The sequence below is a fragment of the Salvelinus alpinus genome, chromosome 1, assembly GCF_045679555.1.
Source record: "Salvelinus alpinus chromosome 1, SLU_Salpinus.1, whole genome shotgun sequence".
NCBI lineage: Eukaryota > Metazoa > Chordata > Actinopteri > Salmoniformes > Salmonidae > Salvelinus > Salvelinus alpinus.
This window is the reverse complement of record NC_092086.1, coordinates 65,756,635-65,776,769: the sequence shown is the minus strand read 5'-3', so window position 1 is coordinate 65,776,769 and position 20,135 is coordinate 65,756,635. Positions and strand designations below refer to the sequence as shown.

At 43.0% G+C, this 20,135-nt stretch overlaps 1 protein-coding gene across 1 annotated transcript in view; it reads right to left on the bottom strand.

Annotated features, from left to right (window-relative positions):
- Positions 1–18,999: 18,999 nt before the first annotated feature.
- The window catches only part of LOC139583453 (vesicle transport protein SEC20-like), a 49,865-nt gene continuing 48,729 nt past the window's right edge, over positions 19,000–20,135 (bottom strand). Inside the window, exon 6 of the mRNA XM_071414581.1 lies at positions 19,000–19,804. Within this exon, the coding sequence (XP_071270682.1) occupies positions 19,722–19,804 (83 nt within the window). The 3' untranslated portion in view covers positions 19,000–19,721. The remainder of the gene's footprint in view (positions 19,805–20,135) is intronic.

Sequence of the window (20,135 nt, the reverse complement as noted above, 5' to 3'; positions counted from 1 at the left end):
TGCAGGCTTCACACACAGACTGGAGAGTACACAGATGCAACACAGAGAAAGCATGCAAAGCTCATCAACTGTCTATTTAGCGGGAAATGAAATGGGTGGGGAGATCAATAGACAGAGAGAGAGAGATATATGCTGAGTGTAGAAAACATTAAGAACACCTTCCCCCCCTACAAGCCGTCGAAAGCGTTCCACAGGGATGCTGGCCCATGTTGACCCCAGTGCTTCCCACAGTTGTGTCAAGTTGGCTGGATGTCCTTTGGGTGGTGGACCATTCTTGATACACACGGAAAAACTGTTGAGTGTGAAAAATACAGCAACGTTGCAGTTCTTGACACTAACCGGTGGGCCGGCCGGGCACCTACTGCCATACCCCGTTCAAAGGCACTTAAATCTTTTGTCTTGCCCATTCACCCTCTCAATGGCATATGTACACACTCCATGCCTCAATTGTCTCAAGGCTTAAAAATCTTTCTTTAACCTGTCTCCTCCCCTTCATCTACACTGATTGAAGTGAATGTAACAATTGACATCAATAATGGATCATAGCTTTCACCTGGATTCACCTGGTCAGTCTATGTCATTGAAAGAGCAGATGTCCTTAATGTTTTGTACACTCAGTGTATATATATATATACAGTATATACATACACACTACAGTTCAAAGGTTTGGGGTCACTTAGAAATGTCCTTGTTTTTGAAAGAAAAGCACATTTTTTGTCCATTAAAATAACATCAAATTGATCAGAAATACAGTGTAGACATTATTAATGTTGTAAATGACTATTGTAGCTGGAAACGGCAGATTTTTTATGGAATATCTACATAAGTAGAGAGGCCCAATATCAGCAATCATCCCTCCTGTGTCACGCTGTGTTAGCTAATCCAAGTTTATAATTTTAAAAGGCTAATTGATCATTAGAAAACCCTTTTGCAATTATGTTAGCACAGCTGAAAACTGTCGTTCTGATTAAAGAAGCAATAAAACTGGCCTTCTTTATAGTTGAATATCTGGAGCCATTTTGAGCCTGTAATCGAACCCACAAATGCTGATGCTCCAGATACTCAACTAGAGTAAAGAAGGCCAGTTTTATTGCTTCTTTAATCAGAACAGCTACAATAGTCATTAACAATGTATACACTGTATTTCTGATCAATTTTATGTTATTTTAATGGACAAAACAATTTGCTTTTCTTTCAAAAACAAGGACTTTTCTAAGTATTTACAGTCGTGGCCAAAAGTTTTGAGAATGACACAAATATACATTTTCACAAAGTGTCTTTAGATATTTTTGTCAGATGTTACTATGGAATACTGAAGTGTAATTAAATCAAATAAAATCAAATCAAATTTTATTAGTCACATACACATGGTTAGCAGATGTTAATGCGAGTGTAGCGAAATGCTTGTGCTTCTAGTTCCGACAATGCAGTAATAACCAACAGTAATCTAACCTAACAATTCCACACTACTACCTTACACACACACACAAGTGTAAAGGGATAAAGAATATGTACATAAAGATATATGAATGAGTGGTGGTACAGAACGGCATGGCAGATGCAGTAGATGGTATAGAGTACGGTATATACGTATGAGATGAGTACTGTAGGGTATGTAAACATAAAGTGGCATAGTTTAAAGTGGCTAGTGGTACATGTATTGCATAAAGATGGCAAGATGCAGTAGATGATATAGAGTACAGTATATACATATGAGATGGGTAATGTAGGGTATGTAAACATTGTATTAAGTGGCATTGCTTAAAGTGGCTAGTGGTACATTTTTACATAATTTCCATCAATTCCCATTTTTAAAGTGGCTGGAGTTGAGTCAGTATGTTGGCAGCGGCCGCTAAATGTTAGTGGTGGCTGTTTAACAGTCTGATGGCCTTGAGATAGAAGCTGTTTTTCAGTCTCTCGGTCCCTGCTTTGATGCACCTGTACTGACCTCGCCTTCTGGATGATAGCGGGGTGAACAGGCAGTGGCTTGGGTGGTTGTTGTCCTTGATGATCTTTATGGCCTTCCTGTGACATCGGGTGGTGTAGGTGTCCTGGAGGGCAGGTAGTTTGCCCCTGGTGATGCGTTCTGCAGACCTCACTACCCTCTGGAGAGCCTTACGGTTGTGGGCGGAGCAGTTGCCGTACCAGGCGGTGATACAGCCCGACAGGATGCTCTCGATTGTGCATCTGTAGAAGTTTGTGAGTGCTTTTGGTGACAAGCCGAATTTCTTCAGCCTCCTGAGGTTGAAGAGGCGCTGCTGCGCCTTCTTCACAACGCTGTCTGTGTGGGTGGACCAATTCAGTTTGTCCGTGATGTGTACACCGAGGAACTTAAAACTTTCCACCTTCTCCACTACTGACCCGTCGATGTGGATAGGGGGGTGCTCCCTCTGCTGTTTCCTGAAGTCCACAATCATCTCCTTTGTTTTGTTGACGTTGAGTATGAGGTTATTTTCCTGACACCACACTCCGAGGGCCCTCACCTCCTTACAAGCATTTCATAAGTGTCAAAGGCTTTTATTGACAATTACATGAAGTTGTTGCAGAGACAATATTTGCAGTGTTGACCCTTCTTTTTCAAGACCTCTAGAATCTTCCCTGGCATGCTGTCAATTAACTTCTGGGCCACATCCTGACTGATGGCAGCCCATTCTTGCATAATCAATGCTTGGAGTTTGTCAGAATTTGTGGGTTTTTGTTTGTCCACCTGCCTCTTGAGGATTGACCACAAGTTCTCAATGGGATTAAGGTCATGGGGAGTTTCTTGGCCATGGACCCAAAATATCGATGTTTTGTTCCCCGAGCCACTTAGTTATCACTTTTACCTTATGGCAAGGTGCTCCATCATGCTGGAAAAGGCATTGTTCGTCACCAAACTGTTCCTGGATGGTTGGGAGAAGTTGCTCTCGGTGGAAGTGTTAGTACCATTCTTTATTCATGGCTGTGTTCTTAGGCAAAATTGTGAGTGAGCCCACTCCCTTGGCTGAGAAGCAACCTCACACTTGAATTGTCTCAGGATGCTTTACTCTTGGCGTGACACAGGACTGAAGGTAGCGCTCACCTTGTCTTCTCCGGACAAGCTTTTTTCCGGATGAACCAAACAATCGGAAAGGGGATTCATCAGAGAAAATTACTTTACCCCAGTCCTCAGCAGTCCAATCCCTGTACCTTTTGCAGAATATCAGTCTGTCCTTGATGTTTTTCCTGGAGAGAAGTGGCTTCTTTGCTGTCTTTCTTGACACCAGGCCATCCTCCAAAAGTCTTCATCTCACAATAATGGTCTGGACTGTTTTTTATGGTTCAGGCTAGGCCCCTTAGTTCCAGTGAAGGGAAGAGACGATTCTGTGCTTCTAACTTTGTGCCAACAATTTGGGGACGGTCCTTTCCTATTTCAGCATGTCAATGCCCCCGTTCACAAAGCGAGGTCCATACAGAAATGGTTTGTCGAGATCAGTGTGGAAGAACTTGACTGGCCTGCACAGAGCCCTGATCTCAACCCCATCAAAATCCTTCGGGATGAATTGGAACGCCGACTGCGAGCCAGACCTAATCGCCCAACAAGTCCCTGCAGCAATGTTCCAACATATAATGGAAAGCCTTCCCTGAAGAGTGGAGGCTGTTATAGCAGCAAAGGGGTGACCAACTCCATGTTAATGCCCATGATTTTGCAATGAGATGTTCAACGAGCAGGTGCCCACATACTTTTCGCCATGTAGTGTATATAGAGCGAGAGAGGAAGAGAGAGACACATTTTTTTATATTTCATACAGCACTGAATTCTTATTAAAATAAGCCTATCAAAAAACAAAAGCCAGCTCTTTGTTTCGAGGGGGCTTGATCTCTCTCCAGAATATGGCAAGATGAAAAGAGATTTGGGAACTTTTGTTTCGGTGCAAGAACCTTCCGGCCCCTTTGTGTGTTATCCTGCCTGCCCGCCCACCTATGACACATGTCCTCAAATGGGACTGATTCTCATTACATTTGACACGACGTGACACATTGATCGATTGAGGTTTTATAAATGTGAGGAAGGTGACGATACTCTGGTGGTGCTGATTTGACCTGGTTTTCATCAATTCCTGAGATGTCTATCTTGTTTGAGAGCATCAAACTTCACAGGCATATTTAGAATTGGTTTGAGGAACCTTTTTCTATTCAGATACTATTGAATTATAGGTCATACTGTTCCATTAGAACATGACTCTTTACAACTGAAAGTTACTTATCTCTCTCCTCTGCATTCTCTGAGTAATGAGTGAGGGGGTAAGATGATGTGTAAAGTAGAGCAGGGAGTGAGCAGTGAGACACATGCCCTCTAGTTGCCGACGACGGCCTCCAGCTTCTGTCAAGGACGTTTCCTCCGTGCCTGCCTGACACCTGCAGAGGCTCAACCTGTCTGTTTCCTCAGTCTGTCTGTCTCCTCAGCCTGTCTGTCTCCTCAGCCTGTCTGTCTCCTCAGCCTGTCTGTCTCCTCAGCCTGCTCCAACCCAGCACAGCCAAATCACAAATACACACAATACTAAACTCACAAATGATGCATCTGGTGAGGAGAGCAGCCTCAGGCAAACATATGGCCCAGGCCTGCTAACCAGCCAGGCAGACCTGCACATCTGGGTTTTGGGTTTTGGTTTTCTCGATGTCACTTACAATCTCCATTTTATTGAGATTCACCATTTTGTTTGGGTTTCACACTTTGCAAAGGGAAGAAGGAGCATGAGTTAATTCCAGCTGCAAGGAGACTGGCAACCTGGTGGGATTCTGATATTCTGAAGGCACACCAGCCTATCAGGCCCCAACGTTTCAGACTGACAGTCCCTTCTGTGACTGAGTGATGACTGTAATGTCTAATTGAATTAGCATGCATTTGCAAACATGGTTTGCAGATGTGAGTGAAGGCTTGCAGCAGACAATGTGGATCATCTCTGTCCCCACGATGATTAGCATAATTGGAGACTAACGGCATCAACTAAAACGACTTGTCTGCCAGGCAACAGAGGAACCCCTGCAGAAGTTTAAGAGACAGCTGTGCATTGTCTTGAGGTATAGTAAAACACACACATTCACGCACACAAGCAGACACACACATTTTGCATAAAAAACACCCAATGCAGATGTACACATTGTGTATACATTTTCAATGAACAGAGGGAAGATTTCATAGTTGGTTATTCACATTCAGTAAGAAAAGCCTAGTTAATGTAACAGGATGCACCACCCCTGGAAAGAGAACAGACTTTCCTCAAAATAAACTTTTATTGTTGGTTTAATGTCACCTCAATTTTGCTGTTTGATTAGAGCGTCTAGTGCACCAATGTGTGAATGTGAGTGCTGTAAAACAAAGATGAGGGACATGTCACATCATTTCCTCTCCCCTTAGTGGCTTGCCTTGAGATGACAGTGACTTAATATTTCACAGTCTCCTGTGCGCATAACACACACGCTCGTGCTTCAAGCAGTGCAGCTCATCTATGAGGAAAACAAATGGGAGCGATTCTCTGGAGGCATGAATAAAACAACACACAGAATTCAATCTAGCACTTCAGCAGGATGCAGAGGACAATTTTCAGATCAAACAAAACCATTCACACCTGGGTTGGGAAGGGGTGGGCAATCCGCAAATCAGATATTCATCCCCTTGATATTTACTTAATATCTCTGTAATGTCCGGCAGGAATGCATAAGATCATGTGACACTAGATGATGTCATCAGCTGCAGTTGCCATGACAGAATACTCTTCTATCTGTGGAAGCCATTTTCCTCCAGCCCTATATTGTTCATCTATATTACAGAGCTATTATAACCCCGTCAGGGTGCTAGAAGGATGGAGCATTCAGACAGTAATTAGTGTTATTCTAGTGTGTGTGTGTGTGTGTGTGTGTGTGTGTGTGTGTGTGTGTGTGTGTGTGTGTGTGTGTGTGTGTGTGTGTGTGTGTGTGTGTGTGTGTGTGTGTGTCAGGAGATGGCGACTAGAATCTGCTGCCATCCATCCCCCATGATCTCTTCCTCCTCCTCCGCCTTGCCTTGCCTTGGATCTGTGGGCGTCATTTTTAAAGGCAACAATTTAATACGTCAAGGCTGTTAGCCCTCATTATTGTACATGGATCTGTTTTACGATGACAGACATAAATCATCCATTCTATTTTTCAAGCATCAATCTAAAAATGTAATTGTGTTTTTGTGAACTTCCAAATTCACCCCTCCCGACCTAATTTCAATTGCAGTAGAGGAAAAATAAATGAGCGTCAATAGATTGCACAAAGGGTTATCATGGCAGTTAACACGGCAGTTGCAGTTCATTCGGAAAGTATTCAGACCCCTTGACTTTTTCCAATTGTTGTTACGTTACAGCCTTATTCTAAAATTGATTAAATCGGGGACTTTTCCCCTCATCAATCTACACACAATACCCCATAATGACAAAGCAAAAAGGTTTTTAGAAATGTATCACATTTACATCCTCGAGTCTTCTTGGGTATGACGCTACATGTTTGGTACACCTGTATTTGGGGAGTTTGTCCCATTCTTCTCTGCAGATCCTCTCAAGCTCTGTCAGGTTGGATGGGGAGCGTCGCTGCACAGCTATTTTCAGGTCTCTCCAGAGATGTTAGATTGGGTTCAAGTCCGGGCTCCGGCTGGGTCACTCAAGTACATTCAGTGACTTGTCCCGAAGTCACTCCTGTGTTGTCTTGGCTGTGTGCTTAGGGTCGTTGTCCTGTTCATCTTTCCCTTGATCCTGACTAGTCTCACAGTCCCTGCCGCTGAAAAACATTCCCCCATCATGATGCTGCCATCCCCATGCTTCACCGTAGGGATGGTACCAGTTTTCCTCCAGACGTGACACTTGGCATTCAGTCCAAAGAGTTCCAACTTGGTTTCATCAGACCAGAGAATTTTGTTTCTCATGGTCTGAGAGTCCTTTAGGTGCCTTTTGGCAAACTCCGAGTGGGCTGTCATGTGCCTTTTACTGAGGAGTGGCTTCTGTCTGGCCACTCTACCATAAAGGCCTGATTGGTGGAGTGCTGCAGAGATGGTTGTCCTTCTGTAAGGTTCTCCCATCTCCACAGAGGACCTCTGGAGCTCTGTCAGAGTGATCATTGTGTTCTTGGTCACCTCCCTGACCAAGGCCCTTCTCCCCCGATTGCTCAGTTCAGCTGGGCGGCAATCTCTAGGAAGAGTCTTGGTGGTTCCAAACTTCTTCCATTTAAGAATGATGGAGGCCACTGTGTTCTTGGGGACCTTCAATGCTGCAGCCATTTTTTGGTACCCTTCCCCATATCTGTGCCTTGACACAATCCTGTCTCGGAGCTCTACAGACAAATCCTTCGACCTCATGGATTGGTTTTTGCTCTGACATGAGCTATCAACTGTGGGACCTTATATAGACAGGTATGTGCCTTTCCAAATCATGTCCAATCAATTGAATTTACCACAGGTGTACTCCAATCAAGTTGTAGAAACATCTCAAGGATGATCAATTTCGAGTCTCTTAGCAAAGAGTCTGAATACTTATGGAAATAAGTTTATTTCTGTTTTTTGCAACAAAAAAATCTAAACTGTTTTCACTTTGTCATTATGGGGTATTGTGTGTAGATTAATGAGAAAAAAATATGTAATCAATTTTAGAATAAGGCTGTAACGTAACAAAATGTGTAAAATTCAAGGCGTCTGAATACTTTCCGAATGCACTGTACATCTTGCTCTTGCTATGGGATGTCTCGGGATGCATTCTGTACAAGGCATGCCATTTTAACCTGCCATTTTCAATTAGTAGAATATATGTGTTCACTGATTTAGTTTAGTTTAATAATTTGACAATTTTAAAAACAAGCGCACATGAAACTTGAAAAAGACATACAAGTACATGAGTAAAATCATCAAGGATAACACACAACAATGTCTGGGCCTTATTTCCATTGTGGTCCTCTTCCAGTAGTATATTTGCTGGTTTAGTAGAGACAGTCAGCAGGTCCTAATCAGGGCCACACACATCTGGGTAGTGCTGTTTGTTGCTAGATGATACAGCTTTAAGACAGTGACACATTGAGTCAGCTACCATACCCCCCCCTGCAATCTCAAAATGGCTTCACTCCAACTGGCTCCATCTGAGCCGAAAGAGAAGGAGCCATAATTCAGAGCTTTCCTGAAGCCTGCCTTATATCTATGACCTTACTGCTATTAGTCCATAGAAACGCATTGAATAATACATTCAGCGACAACAATAAAACAACACTTCTTCAAAAAAAAGCCTATTCAAGTGTATTCGTTTTCATTAATTATTTACAGCACAATCACGGGTGACCTTCTCACAAGTCCTGTGAATCTTGAGGGTGTAATAGTGGGGTCCATAGTGGGTTCACATTAGTTTGTAGCTCAAACCGTTCTGAATTTATAAAGTTTTAGTAAAAAATATATATAATTGACAGGGGTCGAAGGGACCAACTTCGGACAAGTCCTGTAAAGCTTGTGGCCGTCGTAGAGCAAAACAGAGAAACGCAGCCCATTCAAAAACCTGGAAATCCCAAGTCCCAGACTTGTGGAGGTCTACAATTTTTTTTCTGAGGTCTTGGCTGATTTCTTTTGATTTTCCCATGATGTCAAGCAAAGAAGCACTGAGTTTGAAGGTAGGCCTTGAAATACTTCCACAGATACACCTCCAATTGACTAAAATTATGTCAATTAGCCTATCAGGAATCTTCTAAAGCCATAACATAATTTTCTGGAATTTTCCGAGCTGTTTAAAGGCACAGTCAACTTAGTGTATGTAAACTTCTGACCCACTGGAATTGTGATACAGTGAATTATAAGTGAAATAATCTGTCTGTAAACAATTGTTGGAAAAATGACTTTTGTCATGCACAAAGTAGATGTCCTAACCAACTTGCAAAAACTACAGTTTGTTAACAAGAAATTTGTGGAGTCGTTGAAAAACATGTTTTAATGACTCCAACCGCAGTGTATGTAAACTTCCGACTTCAACTGTACTCATCCATTTACCTGTTTCCATAGAGATGGGACCTAGATGCAGGCTAACTTACATGTTCCCTCACAGCTCAGCGGTCTTTACTTATTCATGGTGGCATGGTTGGTGCTCGCTCCTCTTGACCTGAGGATGGTGGGAGGGGATTCTTCACATTAAAGTCCAACATTATGAAGATGAATCATCTGTGAGGAGGACATGGATACCCTGCCCCCATAGCGTGCACATAGATACACCCATGTGTTTGTGCATAAACACACACACACACACACACACACACACACACACACACACACACACACACACACACACACACACACACACACACACACACACACACACACACACACACACACACACACACACACACACACACACACACACACAATCTTCCAGAGCATTAGTCTGTCAGCACAGTACTGTGGGTCTGACCTCCCAATCTGTCTCACTTCCTATCAATTGTGTTCTACAAAGTGTTTGAGTGGATATTTACTCAGGCGGGATTAGACACGCACTCATGACGCACACATGCACGCACACACACACACACACACGCACACGCACACGCACACACACACACACACACACACACACACACACACACACACACACACACACACGCGCACACACACATTTGCTGTGGAAGCTCAAATCTTGATAGCATACTTTACATATAGGCCTACTTGAATTAAGTGGAATGCTAACAAAAAAGCTGAAAAGAAAACTGCAACAACATTCTGAGCAGAACTCAGCAGCACCTACAGTCTCCTTGAACCAGGACTCTGCTCCACTGTTCCATTCTAGTAACCAAGCCAACCACACAGATGGCCATACAATCCATTCCAATCATACTGATTTGCACTGTAGAACCCACATAAATCATACATGGTATCCATCATCAACATCGCTATCATAATCATTTGCCTTGATGAACTACGACAATGTTGTGTACAAGGGAGATGACGGATCGAGCACTGCACAAACTTCATGCAGTGAAACAGGACCTCCATTTTGAGGTTGCTACTGAAACCCACAAGGATAATTTGCTGGGCCATGTGAGGCTGAATGAGCACCAGGGGAGGGTAAATGGCCAGTGGATGAATGGGTGTTACAGGGATGAGTTTCAAGGACCATTGTGTGAGTATTCATGTCACTCAGACAGAGCGTTACACTTTGTCTATGAGACTTGTGGGGTTGAGAGCTGATGCTAAGGTGTGACAGAGTATGGTGACATTATATATATATATATAGAGAGAGAGAGAGAGAGAGAGAGAGAGAGAGAGAGAGAGAGAGAGAGAGAGAGAGAGAGAGAGAGAGAGAGAGAGAGAGAGAGAGAGAGAGAGAGAGAGAGAGAGAGAGATGAATGAAGACAATGTTCTGGGTGGAGGTTAAATCTTAATGTCCAACAGAAAATGGACTCTTGACCAAACCATTTCCAACAGTATCATCCTAAGAGGGCAATGTGTGCACTTCAAACAGTAAAATGGCTCTTTGGCTAGCTTTTGCTACAGCCTATGTCAATGAGCATTAGCATTCTAGCAAACTGATGCTGCATCCAAAATAGGAATTTTGCAAAGATCACAACCAAATATAATCTTAGCAAATGTTCAAGCAAAAACAACATTCTAGGGTATGAAAACTCCAAAAAGTTGTTTTGTTTAGAAGTAAAAAGAACTTAAATCCCATTAACGGGTGCAGATGGTGGTGGCTTTCTTCCTGCAGCCATGAGTTGCGTGCATCTGTACGTGACGTCGGTGTGTCGTGTGCTGAAAAGGGGCCTTTGATATAGATGTGACATTGCATATACTGTATATTGCCGTTGTTTGTCACAGTTCTATAATGAGTAATAAGAATATGAATTTAATAGGATCTCTGTGGTCACATTGCCCTAGAATCATTGTTGCCATGGAAATAGGCTAGGGGAGAGCTGGGACAAAAGTAACACGGGGTAAAAGCAACACAGATAACACAGAAGCTAGAATGACGTAGTGAAGTCAGCACATTCCTAATGCGGAGGGCGAGCTCCCTGCGAAAAAACTGCCCAGTCCGACCATGTTTTGCCGAGTTATCAACAAAAAAGTGGTTTTGAGAGATGTAAGTAAAAAATGAACCCCGGGGGTTTTTCAGTTGTAGAGTTGTATTTAGCCCTTTTCTTAAACCATCTAGCACAGGTTTTAAGTATCATGCTAGCTAGTCTTGGGTGTTAGCCTGGGAGAAGTTACAGGAGAGACATTAGGGACGAAAGTAACACAATGTTAACTGATGACCTGGAATAAATCAAAATAAACATTTAAGCACAGGCGTTAGCAAAATATCAACAAGTGTCTGAATGTTTGAAAATGATATGTGACATCATTAGAATTATGCCTAAATCAATTGAATGGATGGATCAGCTTCTTGCATAAGCTTTTATCGACAGGTTAGGGGTTAAAAATATATATCTTTATGATTCTGGGGGTCAATTACCTTGTGGCAAGCCATGGGAATGTGATAAGCATGATGAGTTTGCCATTTGTGAAGAGAATGAAAACATCTATTCTATCAAGACACGAGGAGCACGCATGACAAGGACAGCCACAGAGCACCTGATTGGTGGGGCTAAGCATTAGTCAAGGAAAATGGTGAAAAACATCTCCTACTGCATTCCCATTGAAGTGAGATGAGAAAATGATGGTTAATATAGCAATGTTGCGATGTTGACGCATGGTTCATTTTCATATACAGTGGGGCAAAAAAGTATTTAGTCAGCCACCAATTGTGCAAGTTCTCCCACTTAAAAAGATGAGAGAGGCCTGTAATTTTCATCATAGGTACACTTCAACTATGACATACAAAATGAGGAAGAAAAATCCAGAAAATCACATTGTAGCATGCATCAGGAACAAACATCCGGTTATCTGGGCCCTCCCCGGGGTTCCGCTGGAAACGCTGTGCCTCACGAACATTTTTCCCTATTCCCCAGCTGAGTGCCCCGTCGCCCGGCACGAGGTGGGAAGGATGGTTCGGGTTACGGGGTTGTAGCTGTGGGGCTATAGCGGCATGACAGCGCATTCGGCTTGACATTCTTGGATCCCGGTCGGTATGAGAGGGAGAAGTTGAACCGGGTGAAAAGCAGGGCCCACCTAGCTTGACTGGAATTGAGACGATTGGCAGTGAGGACATACTCCAGGTTCTTGTGATCGGTCCACACAATGAACGGATGTTCCATCTCCTCCAGCCAGTGCCTCCACTCCTCCAACGCCATCTTCACCGCGAGGAGCTCACGATTCTCCACATCGTAGTTCCTCCCAGTGGCGTTGAGGCGATGGGAGAAGAAGGCACAGGGATGTAACTTGAGGTCCAGGGCAGAACGCTGGGACAGGACAGCCCCCACTCCGACATCCGAAGCATCGGCCTCCACCACAAACTGGCGGGACGGGACAAGATGAACCAAGATGGGAGCTGTGGTGAAACGGTGTTTGAGATCCCAGAACGCCCGGTCAGCAGCTGGGGACCACATGAACGGAACCTTGGGAGAGGTGAGTGCAGGCAGGGGGGAAGCCAGGCTGCTGTAACCCCGGATAAAGCGGCAATAAAAGTTTGCGAATCCCAGGAAACGTTGCAGTTGCACCCTGGACGTAGGCTGGGGCCAATTCACCACCGCTCTCACCTTCCCGGGATCTATCTGTACACTCCCTGCAGCGATGATGTAACCCAGAAAGGGTATGGTGGAGCGATGGAATTCACACTTCTCTGCTTTCACAAAAAGGTTCTCCAGGAGGAGTTGGAGAATGTCGGATGTGGAGCACGTGTTCTTGGGCAGAGCGGGAGAAGATGAGGATGTTGTCGAGGTAGATGAAGATCAACCGGTTCAACATGTCGATACTCGTAGTGACCGCTGGCCTTGTTGAAGGCCGTCTTCCACTCGTTCCCTTCCCGTATCAGCACCAGGTGGTAGGAGTACTGTAGGTCCAGCTTGGAGAACACGGTGGCACCCTGGAGCAGCTTGAAGGCAGAGGAGATGATGGTAGCGGGTAGCGGTTCTTCACCATGATGTCGTTGATGCCCTGGTAGTCGATGCACGGGAGCAGGGTTTTGTCTTTCTTCTCCACAAAGAAGAACCCTTCACCAGCGGGGGAGGCAGAAGGACGAATGAAAGTTCCCTGACACACGTAGGTTGATGGGGGTGGTATTGTGGGTGACCCGGCCTATAGAGCACCCGGCCTATAGAGCGCCGGTCCAGCGCTCTAACATCCATGGGAATGGAGAGGGGCCGAGTGGGGATGCCCAGCTTGGATGCCAGGGTAGCGTCAATAGAGCACTCATCGGCCCCAGAGTCGATGAGTACCCGCAGAGATTTCGACTGGTTTCCCCACAGCAAAATGGCACGAAAAGGGGTGCGAGCAAGGGGAGAGGAAAAGTTATCCGTATGGCCTACCAGAGTACTCGCTCCTACCAGTGAGCCTGGTCTTTTAGTGGACAGATGGAGACGAAATGACTAGTAGTGCCGCAATCCATGCAACTCTTAGTGTGAAGCCTGGATAGCCGTTCGGCTGGAGACAGTCTAGCTCTGCCTAGTTGCATTGGCTCGGGAAGCGGTGAATCGGCAGACTTCGGAGACTCTCAGGGGAACTCGGGTAGCCTCGGGTTCTCTCATCAACGGAGCTGTCGGGGACTTCCGGGATGCCTCAGAGGCAAGGTGGAATCCTTGGGCGGGCACGTGAAATCGAATCTCGTCTCCTTCCTTCGTTCCCGTAGTCGCCCCATCGATCCGAATGGTAAAGGCGATGAGCGAGTCGAGATCCGTCGGTAGTTCCCAGGCTGCAAGCTCACCCTTTACCTCATCCGATACCCAGTGCAGGAACATGTCGAACAGCGCTTCCGGGTTCTAGACACTCTCCGCTGCCAACATGCGGAAATCCACTGCATAGTCTGCCACAGTGCGGGAGTCTTCCCGAAGCTGGAGTAACTTCCGGGCAGCCTCTCTCCAGGACAATGGAGCATCGAAAATGTTCACCTGGAGGGGGGTGGAGACAAGCACAAAGACAGGTGAAACAGATCAGGGTGTGACAAATACACTACATGTCCTGCATTGCAGGAAAGTTCTCCTGCAACAGGGTGATCAAATTACATAGGTAAATACATGCCCCACGAGAATCCACATTATACTGTCACAATATACTGCCTTACTTTTGTTGTGCCTTTGACACCTCTATCTGAGCGTATACTGTCCCCATAAGGGACTAAAATGCATTTGTAAATTGAATGGAATATGAATGGAATACAAATCTGGGTAAACCTTTCAGTTCCAAGCTCTCATATTCCCTCATATGCCAGATTGCCTGGACCATTTTTAGTTGTGTGGGCTGGTCGAAATTGCCACACACAAAAATATGAAAAAGGTGACATGGCCGGCGGCCAATCGACCTGTTAAAGGGATACATCGGGATTTTGGCAATGATGCCCTTTATCTAGTTTCCCAGAGTTAGATGAACTTGTGGATACCATTTGTATGTGTCTGTGTCCAGCATCAAGGAAGATAAAGGTATTTTTGTGAGCCAATGCTAACTAGCGTTAGCACAATGACTGGAAGTCTATGGGTATCTAGCAGATAACAATAGACTTCCAGTTATTCCGCTAACGCTAGTGAGCAATTGTGCTAGCAGTAGTTAGCAACTCCCCTAAAGCTAAACGAAACTGCTATATTTCTGTTATACTAATCTATAATGAGCTTTTGGTTGATCAGTGATTAACGACTGGCCCCCTACCAAGATGGGCCGGCCTGGTTTTCTGAGGTCGGCAAACTCACATTCAAAGTCAAACACAGCATCAGCAAAGAGACCTGCTCCAACTCCTCATCAGTTAAACAGCCAAGATCATTGATCGTAAACAAAAGAAAGAGCACATTTTTACCTCACTCAAAACGTTATATTTTATGTGGCGGCTAAAACCATGATATGGTCAAACAGTAAAGTACACTACGCTCATGATTAATGTAATGAAAGTGTCTGCACTGCCGCTGTGCCACTCTGGGGCCTGTTGCTGTGATGAGCGAGCCACTCTCCTTCCATGACGTGCTCTAAAGAAAAATGCGTTCACCATTTAACATTTCAAAACGAAAAACACAGCTTTGGAAGCTTCGTCCCCTTGTCCCTGTCGAATAGAGAGGGTCTCAGCTTTTTGTATGCATTTTATTTCTCAACTCTCAATATTCAGCTCAATAGCAACTATTTTACTACCAAGATATTTGATATGGCTTTGACATACGGAGCGGCGAGCTCGCGCATTTTTGGTCTTTGTGTGTCAAAAAAGATGCACGTCAAATAACACTTTGACGCGTCATATAACACTATTTTAAGCTTTTCATTTGACGGGTCAAATAACACAAGTCTATTATAGAATGTTGTGTGCGCTGAATTTGCATGCGCAAGACAAGCCCCACGACTACCGACAGTAGCACTGGACATTCTGCTGCTTCTGTCTGCCAGCCAGCCACATCTCAAGCAGTTGCACTTGATTCATCCTACCTAGTCAAAGCACTGAATAATAATCAAGCATTTTGTAAACATTGATGACAGTTTGGTAACTGGAGGTAGGTTGTCTCCCTACTACGTTGACTTCGGGTTTGCAGTATAACAAAGTCACATATCTTTGCACTGGGCGAAAAGGGTCCATATCAGGGGATATCTTTACGTGACACGTTTTTGATTATCTAGAGAATACAGACCATTTCCAATGCATATTTGGAGTTTTGTGAATATCCACTATATCATTGACAAGTTCTGAATCCAGATGTGTCTTTAAGACCAATTTGATATTGTGATTACTCAGAATATCACACATGGACATTTACTATGGCCGGATATGGACTCATTAGATATCCTGAGATAAGTGAAATCCTATGTTCTCTCTTCACGTTGACAAATACTGACTGTATACATAGCATATGCGTTTTCTCACCACATTCAAAATAAGAAGCTACATTGAGTCCAGATATAGGCCGTCATTGTAAAAAAGAATGTGTTCTGGCTTGCCTAGTTAAATAAAGATACAATTTAATTAAATTTGCATCCCTTGGCTGAGGTCCATATCCCAGATCTTGATATGCTTTTTGATATGCTGAAAATAAGGATGATTTCTAATGCATTTCTGAGTTTTCAGCATATGCTCAATAATTTCACAAATATGAAATCCATATTTTTCTTTCATGCACATATACTTTTTGGATTCCCTCCGGATATCATACATGGTATGGCCGGATATGGACTCATTAGATATCCTGAGATAGGCATATGTGGACATCTTATTTGCTTTATATGTTGACAAATACTGACATTAGGCCAACATAGTATATTTTATCAGCACATACATGCATATTCTCTTGGCTGAGGTCCATATCAGGATCTTGATATACATTTTGATATGCTAAATAGGGACAATTTCTGATGCTTATTTGAGTTTTGAGGACATGCACAATAATTTGACAAATATTAAATCCATATCATTTTTTCAGAAACTAGGCCTATATTTTTTTATTTTACTTCTGGATAAAGGCGCACGCAAACCGCAAGCTAAAAAAAAGCATTAACTTGTAGCTTAGCAACAAGAATGACGTATTTTCTGCCACAAACGAGTGCATAAACGGTGTGATTGAACTGACAACTAGAGAAATAAAGAAGTAAGAAGCTGTTCAGAAAATGCCGCAATGAAGTAAATGCTAAAATGAATAGCTAATTTGACATCTGTTTTAATTATCTTAGTAACTTGAATCAATAACCTTAACAAATGTCTCCAGTAGCAGTAGGGCTAGCTAGCTAGGCTAGCTAGGGGGTAAAAGCTAACTGGTAGCCTAGCTAACAAATAACGGAATCGCCAAAATATTTTTTTACCCCCCTATCAAGCATCAAGGTGACAGCTAATGTTTTAAAACGTTTAGACGTATTTTATATTACTAGTTAATATAAGCTAACTAGTTAGCTTGTTGACTATCTGTCTAATTTTAATTTCAATTACTATAGTTCTTTCGTCATGATAAAGCAGCTAAAGTAGCTCTACCTTGTGTTATGGTTATGTGAAATTGCAATATTTTCTTGCAATATCAGAATTTTGATTCACAATTTATGTATTGACAGTTTTGAGTGGATCAGAGACCAACACTCTACCACCACGCTGGGTCTGGACTCCGAGGGACCACCGCTGACGACCCAATCTGCACCCATCGCATCGTCCATAATAACAAACAGGGCAGGCAGGGGTATTGAGCGTGTGCAACTTGGATTTTCTGTTAAATGAATAAAATAACTTTTCACAAAGATTGGCCTACGTTTTTATCTTCCAGAATAGGTTTTATGATTGGAGCTTTGCATTTTCTATGCAGCATTTTTTATTTTTACAGAAATAGCAAAGATGTACTTTGGAAATAGCAATTTGGATTAAATATGTCGATGTTTGCCTTTCCATGCCTTGTATAGCCTACTACTGAATGTGGTGCAATTGTATGCTCAGATATGTCACCTTCAAGAAGCACAATGATTTTCAGCGCCTGAACAGGTAAAATAATTTGGGCGCTGGACATTTCATTAGCCCATTTTCAATCAGACATAGGAGGATAAAACATTAATCTGAGCACCCTGTTGCAGGATAACTTTGAGAATTTGAGGTTTAAAAAGGCTTCAGAAGTTTGTAATTTTCACTTTGAAATTTCAGACTTGATTTTCCCTTGTGAAAAATGTATCAACCCCTACAAAAATGTCCATTAATTATAATCCACATAACAATTCACATTTCCTGTTGTGACTGGTTCGATTCCAGGCTGTATCACAACCTGTCGTGATTGGGAGGTCCATTGGGCGGAGTACAATTGGCCCAGTGTCATTAGGGTTTGGCTGGGGTAGGCCGTCATAAAAAAATAATTGGTTCTTAACTGACATGCCTAGTTAAAGATTAAATTAAATATTCCTGCTTGACCAAACTGTCTTAAATTAAGATCCTACAACTGTTATTTATGAGTTGTATTGCCAGTGGTGTTTTTACATATTGTATTTGTTTTAAACATGCGCTGCTTAAAAAAGAGGAGGAGGATCATGTCACACCAGTCACTGGTAAAGAAATGGTTGAGAAACGCTGTACTGTACTGACAATGTTATGTGTCAGCACTACTGCCTGTGTCTAACTAGGGTGTAGGGTCTGAGTTGTATGTGTGGGTTGAGTTGACACCGCGCGCAGTGATGTAGGCTGGTGTGGATAAAATACCAGGGCCGAATTCTTGTCCCAGTCCAACCCTGATTACATTACACCAGGCCTGCCTGATTCTGATAAATTGGCAGAGTTATGCATTGGACTACTACCATTAAGAATTGTGTGTGTGTGCGTGCGTGTGTGTTTCTGCCGGAGTGCTTTGTTTTTGTTATTTGGTGGCCATTACAGAATATCTTAGTCGAAAGATCAAAGATACATATGCCGCTGCACATGTCGAAAACTGTCAACTACAACTGGAGAATAAATTAGAGGGTATTGCATAATTAAACCTCTGCTTAAACTGCTTTAACTCTGACACATATTGATATTATGTCACCACCTTGTGGCCTAAATTTGGAAGATGAAATTACTTTTTCATATTAAATTTAACCTTTATTGAGATTAAATGACTTTGCTCAAACCATCCCGAGGCTACGTTAAGAAATTAATTCAATGGATTAATGTGCATAACTGCAAGTGAAAAAGACAATGCCGTACAGAAGTGTCTGAAAAAAAGAAGTTTGAGATCATCTGGTTGGCCTCTACCTCTCCAAACACATTGACAATTGCAGAAGGGTTGTCAATTCACATTTGGCCTATTTGCATTTTTCATCTTCCAAAGAGTTAAATTAACCAGGCCTTCAGGCTCCAGCCACAATACATAGAAGGCTATAGGGCTACATAATATTTAACAATCTACATAAAATAAATCTGACTTAATACTTTTAATATTATGGTAAAACCATGTGCAATCAAGTGTTATGAGTACCTGACTAAGATCAAGAAATAGTAATGAGAACAAATATCAAAGCAAGTATTTAATTAACATTGTAAGATGAACGAGTTCCATAATACAAGGCGAAATTATATGTTACAAGGCATTACTGGCATTAACCAGGCATTATTCTAGGCATACATATCCTAACGCCTTGATCACACCGACAGCGCCATTGTGCAAAATGGTACTCAGCATCATCTGTGCTGACTGTTTGGATTCAAAATCTGAGTTTTTTGACCAATAGCATTAGTGTAACTCCTCAGACCTACAGGACCAGCAGAATCTGGTCCCCAGAGGTGTCAAGATTGGGGGGTTGGAGAGAGAAACACAGATAAGTTAGAATTCCTGAAAAGACAATAAACTCTCTTGCTTACAGTAGTTTAGAGTTCACTCTGAACAGATACAAGTTACCACAGAGATCATACATCCATATAGATGGCATCGACGTTCTCCTCAGGGAAAAAGTTTCAGATAGATACCAAACATGGATGCCATAGTATTACTCTAACACACGTTTATTTTAGCAGTCAGTCCTCTGGGAACTGTGTGTGAGAGAGAGACGGGCATTTTGACCTCTTGACGGGGGAAGGGCTGACTGGCTGGTATTATCCTTGTGTTCCTGGGCCATTTGCCTCGTGGCCCCAGATGACAGAAAGCATATGAGTTGGGGCAAGGCCTACAAGGACATTGTGTACTTAAATAGACCCAATGCTACAATACATTTGATATACTTGTCACGGCCCTCCTCATCAGGTCCTCTTGTTTCTCCCCCTCCCCCTTCTCTCAGGGTCACCATGGTTCCTCTCCCTAGTTGCCTGGCAACCAGCTCCTCCTGGAAATTGAGACTACAGTTGACTTCATAATTAAAGACCACGCCCACACTTTACAATAACTACATTTATTAGAGAAAATAATTGCAATGCCAAATCATATCTCCGTAGTTAATTTTACAACTAGGCCTTGCAAACACATTCAAGTTCTTTATAAATCATCAACTTGGCCAATAGTTTCCCAAACAACAATTGCCTCAATGGTTTTTAAAAGAGCCATTTGGAATTAATATTCAAATAAACAGAAGATGCTGTCTGACAATATGAGTCAGACATAATTGAGAATGTGCAAAGTGCAATGTAGAAAAGAGTAAAAATAAAGAAAAACCCTTG